This window comes from Bombus pascuorum, chromosome 13, assembly GCF_905332965.1.
Source record: "Bombus pascuorum chromosome 13, iyBomPasc1.1, whole genome shotgun sequence".
NCBI lineage: Eukaryota > Metazoa > Arthropoda > Insecta > Hymenoptera > Apidae > Bombus > Bombus pascuorum.
Genome location: NC_083500.1, coordinates 11,971,871 through 11,978,580, shown reverse-complemented (window position 1 = coordinate 11,978,580; position 6,710 = coordinate 11,971,871). Strand labels below are relative to the sequence as shown.

General features: G+C 31.5%; 1 protein-coding gene across 2 annotated transcripts; it reads right to left on the bottom strand.

Moving 5' to 3' along the window:
* Positions 1 to 113: 113 nt before the first annotated feature.
* Positions 114 to 6,536, bottom strand: LOC132913200 (TATA element modulatory factor). Of its 2 annotated transcripts, none has more exons than XM_060971285.1 (11): positions 6,102 to 6,536; positions 3,621 to 5,590; positions 3,431 to 3,538; positions 3,057 to 3,326; positions 2,638 to 2,976; positions 2,310 to 2,522; positions 2,085 to 2,231; positions 1,598 to 1,990; positions 1,303 to 1,540; positions 1,095 to 1,218; positions 114 to 1,012 (listed from the first exon to the last, which is right to left on the bottom strand). In XM_060971285.1, exons 2-11 carry the CDS (start codon positions 5,576 to 5,578, stop codon positions 726 to 728), a joined length of 4,077 nt encoding a protein of 1,358 aa, XP_060827268.1. In that variant the 5' UTR covers positions 5,579 to 5,590; positions 6,102 to 6,536; the 3' UTR covers positions 114 to 725. The 2 variants fall into 2 exon arrangements, with proteins under 2 accessions (XP_060827268.1, XP_060827269.1); XM_060971286.1 differs by having other exon boundaries at positions 3,437 to 3,538.
* Between the last annotated feature and the right edge of the window lie 174 nt (positions 6,537 to 6,710).

Here is a 6,710-nt window from a genome sequence, read left to right as displayed (position 1 = left end):
AATCTCCCATAATATATATTTTATATTTTTGTTCTTACCTCCCTTCTCCTTGTTTCTGTCGAGATTGTAAACCATCATTGTATCAGTGAAACCACAAAGAATAAAACTTTCAATAAAGGAACACAATAAATTTTTTTTTAATAAATTACATCGTAATTCAATTCTATATTACAATATTGAAAATTTTAAAATTATATTACATCTTATATCACGTTGTTTTCCTTAGTCTATCTGTATACAGTGTACATGAATGCATGCACAATGATTAATTCCAACGACTAATCAAAGAACCGACCACGGTGACCATGGCGATATACGTAAAATTTTACATTACATATATTGGAATTTTACATAGCGTTAAATGTTAGTTTGTAAACTAACATGATTATTAATTATTGAAATTCTAGGGCAATGAATTGTCTGCAAAATTTATCAAAACAAAGGTCTCCAATTTCTCATAAGCATTCCATGTAAAGCACGTATGAACAAAATTTCATTTTGTTACTCCGTGGAATTTCAAATCTCTTGAAATAATTTCACATCAGTCTCTTGCTACGTTTTATCTTTTTTAAACGGCTTCAGCAACTTCGTTGCTGTATCATGTATAGTATCGTTGGCAAACTTATCACCGAATCTATATCATCGTAAATTGTTAATTATGTTTTTAATGTTCTACATCTATAATATTGAATCAACCAATAAACAAATTTTATTTATAAAAAGCTTCAGGCATCTCGCTTCAAAAGCTGATCAATTTGTGTTTTGTACATCTCTTTGACATCTTGTAGGTCCAAACGTAGTTCCTGATTCTCTTCCATTTTTTCACCGTACATTTGTAATAACGCATCATATCTAGTTTGTATTTCTCGTAAACTTTCGTTTAAAACCGCAACATCCATAACCTTAACATTTAATTCTTCGATCTTCAAAGTTAATGTAGATAACTCTGAATTTAACACGTCTCTTTCTATATTACGCCGTGATAACTCCCACTGAAGTTGTTGTATTTCACCTAAAAATTCAAGCAAATAATTGATACTATCAAGTAGTTAGATCAAATGTACTTTATCATTGATACATATTTAAACACATACCATCCTTTTGTTTCAATTGAGCTTGTAAATTTTCAAATATAGAAGTACTACTAGAACCCGCTCTGATAGTGTCGAACGTCATTGTATAGCTTTCAGCTTTGTTTTCGACAGTAGAATTATACAACTGCAATACGAAGATAAAATTTTTTAATTCAGATTCCGGTTAAAAAAAGAGAAACAATAATCACGATGTATTCAAATGCATTACCGGCCAAATACTATCTATGGTATTCATAGAATCTCGTTCTGTGCTAGGGGTAGGACTAAGTCGTTCGTTGTCTTCAATATTTTGTTGTTGTTCTGACATTGCATGATTTTTCCTTCTTTCTGCGTCTGTAGCTGCTTTTTCTATAGATAATTTATTTTCTAACGCAATAATTTCTCGTTTTAACTCCATTATTTCCGAAGTATGAGATTGATCGAGGCTTTCTATCGTTTGTCGTTCCCTGAAAAAAATTATGTCCTTATTCGATTTTTATACAAAGAATGTTAATTTTTCTTACCTCATATTTTGTTCAACAAGCTTATCCTTTTGTACCACCAACTCATCATACAATTCTTGTAATCGCATTCTTTCGTTTTCTTTCGCAGCAAGCTTAGCTTCTAATTGAGACATTTTAGACTTTAAATTAACATTCTCTTCCTTAAGATAACGATCTGTTTCGAGTAAATTTTCTATTTTTGTTTGCAACTCGATATTTTTGTCTGACAATGTTTTCTCTTGTTTCATAAAACTATTAGTTTTGTGTAACAAATTTGCTTGGAGTTGTTCCAGTTGTCTCAGTAAAGGTTTTGTGGCCGTTGATACCGATTCCGAAAGTTCCTCGCTTCTAGCTTCAGCAGCTTCTAAGCGCTTTAGTAATTCGCTATTTTCGTGTTTCAAAAATTCTTCCTTTCTATATAGAATATAAGGGACAAAAGAATAAACGCATTAAGAACTATTTAATTCTAATAGCAGCTAGGAAATTATATCTTTTGTAGAATATTTACTTGACATGCATTTCCTCAGATTCCCTTAATTTGATTTTCAATTCTTCTACTTGCACAAGTAATTGACATGATTCTCCAGCATTAGTCGTTGCTTCCTTTAACTCTGATTCTGTTGCAGTTAAAATTTTCTTCGTTTCGGATAACTCCCTAAAAATTAATAATATATCAATTATACGCAGTTATAAATTGTACATAAACATTAAAAATGCTTTTATATGTACTAACGTTTTTGTAGTATCTAAATTCTTTTTATACGTTTCTGCATTTTGTATTGCATTTTCTAATTGCTTTTGTAACGTTACTACTTCCTTTTCCAGTGTTTTTGTTCGTGCTGTTAACGAGTAAACAGCATCTATCTGAGATAATTCAACTTCCTCTTTTGCACGCAATGATCTTTTTAAACGTTCTAATTCTGAGGTTTGTTCTTCTATTTGCTCTCTGTAAATGTTTCGTATTGTGTTACCTTTTAATTACATTTATCAACTGTTTCCACTTGTCCTTTTATTTTTATAATGGAAAAGAACAAAGGGAATAACGAATATTACTTACGTACTTTTGACTTTTTATTAAGGCATCATTTTCTTTTTCTTTAACTCGCAATTTTTTTATAATGTTACTATGTTGAAGCTGCTGTTTACTTAATTTTTCACCTTCATCTCGAAGTTCCTTAATAATTTCATCTTTCTCGGCATTCAGAGTAGACAGTTCTTGAGACGATAGACGTGTAGCTGCTTCGACTTTTAACTGTTCCAAATTCTTTCTTAGTGAATCTCGTTCTCGTATTGCTTGCTGAAATTTTCTTTCTAAAGCAGATAATCGTTGTGTATATTCATCAGTGATTTGATTTATGCTTTGGCTCTGTTCTGCATTTTTTTCAAAGTTATCAAGTTGCCTATGTAAAATATAAAGCGCCACAGACATTAAACGGACATTATACGTTGTTTGATTATCACGTACTTCTTGAAAACTTACTTCTTTAAATTATTATTTTGTTCGTGTAATTCCATATTCATTCTACTAACATCGATGAGCTTCGATTCCCTAGCTTCTAATATTTCCGTCATCTCTTGTATACGTTTCAATAATTTTTCTATCTCAACGTTCGTTTCATCAGATCCTACGCTGATTTCGCTCAATTCCCTCGAATGTCCTTTAGTTTTTAATGTTCTCATTAAAAGATCACAACCTTTTGTTGATTGCAATTTCTGTCGCGATTGTGTCGAACTCGAATCACCATTTGGACTTTTTTTAACAAAAAATTTTGCTATTATACTCGGGAGAAAATTGCTTATAGCCATAAAATACATGAAGTTAAATTACTCATAATTACTATCTTACAGTCATACCTGTACCTGGATATAACTTCGATATCGCTAGAAGTAGTGGTTTCTAATTCATCACCACTAGTGTGACCACTGGTTTGATCTGAACCAATTTTAATTAGATCGGACCGACTGTAATAAATGGAATCAAATTTATATCCTTCAAGTAATTAAGTATAGTATTAGTACTACGAGTTCTTTCCGGATATAATACCTTTCTGATGAAATAGGTGAATTTTCTCGAGGCATTTCCGTGCCTTGTACTTCTGTTTCGACTTCACCTGCTTTTTCGATCATCGCATCTTCTAACATTGTCTTTACGTAAGAACTAGAGTTTAAAGGTGCTTGTAAAATTCTTTCTTCTGATTTATACTGTGGATTTTCTTCTGAACTCCCTATCAAGGTTCCTTCACAACTTGAGTCTGTTGAAATCAAATGCTGATCTGAAATTTCTGCCATTTCCGATTTAAACGGATGAATAATTTCGCTGGTAGAATAACATTCTGTTTCTGCAGGTTCTATAGTTGAATTCATTAACCGATCGAAACTTTTTCGATCGGGTTTGGATATTTGACCTGCTCCATCAAAATATTCTGGCTTACGAATCGGTTGCGTTGTAATTGCTTCAATCGGCAAATGTAAATTATGCTTTTCGGTTACAGAATCTAGATTCAAATTTAGTCTTGTATCTGTGCTAGTTTTTTTCAATGTTAACTTATCATCTGGACTCGAATCCTGTACTTTTTCATTTACTGAAATACTACTGGAAGTTTCCATTTCATTGTTCGCTTGGTCTTTCTGCTGATGCATTTCTAGCATTGTTACAATTGTACTCTCTGATGCAGAAGTATAAGAATCGTCTGCCAAATTTGTTTCATCTCTCTCATCATCAGTGTAAGGTATTACTTCTATGCTTTCTGGTGAAGTTTTTATTGAATGGTTACTGGATACACTTTTGTATAAATGTGATCCAAGACCTTGATATATATCCGTTGATGGTGTGCTATCCATACTACTCATACATAAATTTTCGTGTGATGTTTTGATTTTCTCCATCGGAGGTTCATACAGAGAAATATCAGAAGGTGATGGATTTATTTCATTTTCTTTATTCATAATCTGTGGGACATTGATATCATCCCAGCAAGGGGTTACTGTATCATCCCTATCTAAAATAGACGATGAATCAGAGTGTCTTTGCTCCATGGGAGATAAATAAGGGCTAGTATCGCTTTTCCAATCTTCTAATACTTCCACTCCAGAACTTGGAGATGTAACCATACTGTCTGGTAATACTTCTATCGACTCTGAATTAACTTTGGTACCCTTCGCAGATGGGCTACCATCCAATTCGGGAGTTGTAGTACAATCAGTATTAGATCGAGAACCCAGAATTTCAATGCTCTCTGAACTCTTTTTATCATTTTCTGGAGATACAAAAGATAATTTATTTGATGTAGAGGCAGGTGAATCTAAATCATGTTCACAAGTTTCTTTTTTTTCAGATTCTAATTTTTCATCTTTCTCCTTAACATCAATATCTTTTTTTTCCTCTGAAGAATATTCAATTATTTTAGGACAATCATTAATCCTGTCATCTTTGTCAAAAGATGTACTTGTATCAATTGTTTCAGTTGGGGGAAGTTGCTTTAATTCATTGAAATCAGATGTATTCGAAACATCTTGGCTAGGAACATTTTCGATCTGATCATTAGTATTCTTTTCTTTGTAACTTTTTGCTTGTTTACACTTTTTCTTGGGACTCGATGGTTTACTTTTATAATCTTCTGAGAACGATGACGAAGATACAAGCTTCTTGATACTTTCAGTGGGTGTACTTTGCAAAGACTTAGAATGAATAATAGCTTTAGCATTTTGTTCTGGTTCATTAAATTTAGGTGATTCAAAAAATGATCCAGTAAAACTGCCCCATATACTGCTTGTAGCTTCTTGTTTAGGTGCTTTAGATTTATCATGATGTGGTTGTACATTGTGATGAACATCACTCTTTATCCCCCATGATGCAAAAAAATCTGTTGTATCTTCTGTGTGGCTTTCCAACGATTTCTGATCCTCATCTTTAATATCTAATGCTTTATCAATTGTCTTTTGAGCTTCTTTTAGTGCGGACTTTGCCAAATTGGCAAATCCAGTGGCATCAAACCAGCTCATTCTTTATTATATCTAAAAAAAATATAATCATAATGGATATGAGTAAAAATGATTCGTGTTAGAACAAAGTATTTTTGTTAAACACCGATTGTACTATATAAAAGTGCATGAAAAATTAATTTTATTAAAAAGAAAACAGAGCAATATTTAGAGGTTAGGGTGTGTATGATGATGTTTATAAATTACATTTAATATTATTCATATATTATGCATACATAGACTTAAAAATCATCGCATAAGGAATTAAGAAAAAATTAGAGAAAAGACGATTCAGAGATAATAATTGAACCAAAACATGATGGGAAGTTACTGTTTGCATTTCCGTAACGAAAATTTATAATATAAAAGCAAAGGACTACGTTTTTAAAAATTTATTGCATTTGTTTTTTAAGATTATATTAAAATTATTAGGGTCAATGTATCAATGTCATTTGCATAAACAAAATATATATTGGATCCTTAATGACAATAGCAATGTGATGATTAAGGGCGAAAAATGCTGTTTACATGTAATTTTACTTACTTGCATATCGCTTTAGAAGTTTTTTACAATATATAAAATTGGTGAATCACTAAAATGTAAAAAATTAATTGTAAAATGTTCTTGAACTGTTGTTACTGTATACCCGTACTAACTGTTATACTGGAACAAAAATACCTATGTGCGCATGGTAACATGTTATGTAAATGTTTCTTTTACACATAATTTACAATTGACTTTGTCAAAATTTATGTACAAATGAAAAAAGCAAAAGACATACACATAATTCATTCGATATACTTATGGACAACAGTACACTTGCATTCCACTTCTTTTGTGATATATGATTTTAATCTTTTTATAATGACCAAAATATTGGATATTTTTTTCGAATTTTTAATAATGTATTAACGTATTTGACGCGTCAACGAAGTGCTCGCTACGAGCTGTATTACCTCCACACATGCACACGTATGCATAAACATATATCCTTATCCTTATTTTTACCGGACCAGCATGTTCTATTGTTAACGTTTTTTCTTACAATATCATAAATAGTAGATCATGATTAAGTAAATGCGATGTTTTACAATATAATATTGTTTTTTTTTTAATCTAATAATACGAGCACTGAAAATTATTCCTGGAGAG

What these genes read in the sequence shown, in the direction of transcription:
- LOC132913200 (XM_060971285.1), bottom strand. Translation starts at nt 5,578, where the DNA reads ATGAGCTGGTTTGATGCCACTGGATTTGCCAATTTGGCAAAGTCCGCA. An exon ending in CTTGTTGAACAAAATATGAG is followed by an intron (nt 1,541 to 1,597) that starts GTAAGAAAAATT and finishes AATTTTTTTCAG; the next exon opens with GGAACGACAAACGATAGAAA. An exon ending in CCATAGATAGTATTTGGCCG is followed by an intron (nt 1,219 to 1,302) that starts GTAATGCATTTG and finishes TTCGTATTGCAG; the next exon opens with TTGTATAATTCTACTGTCGA.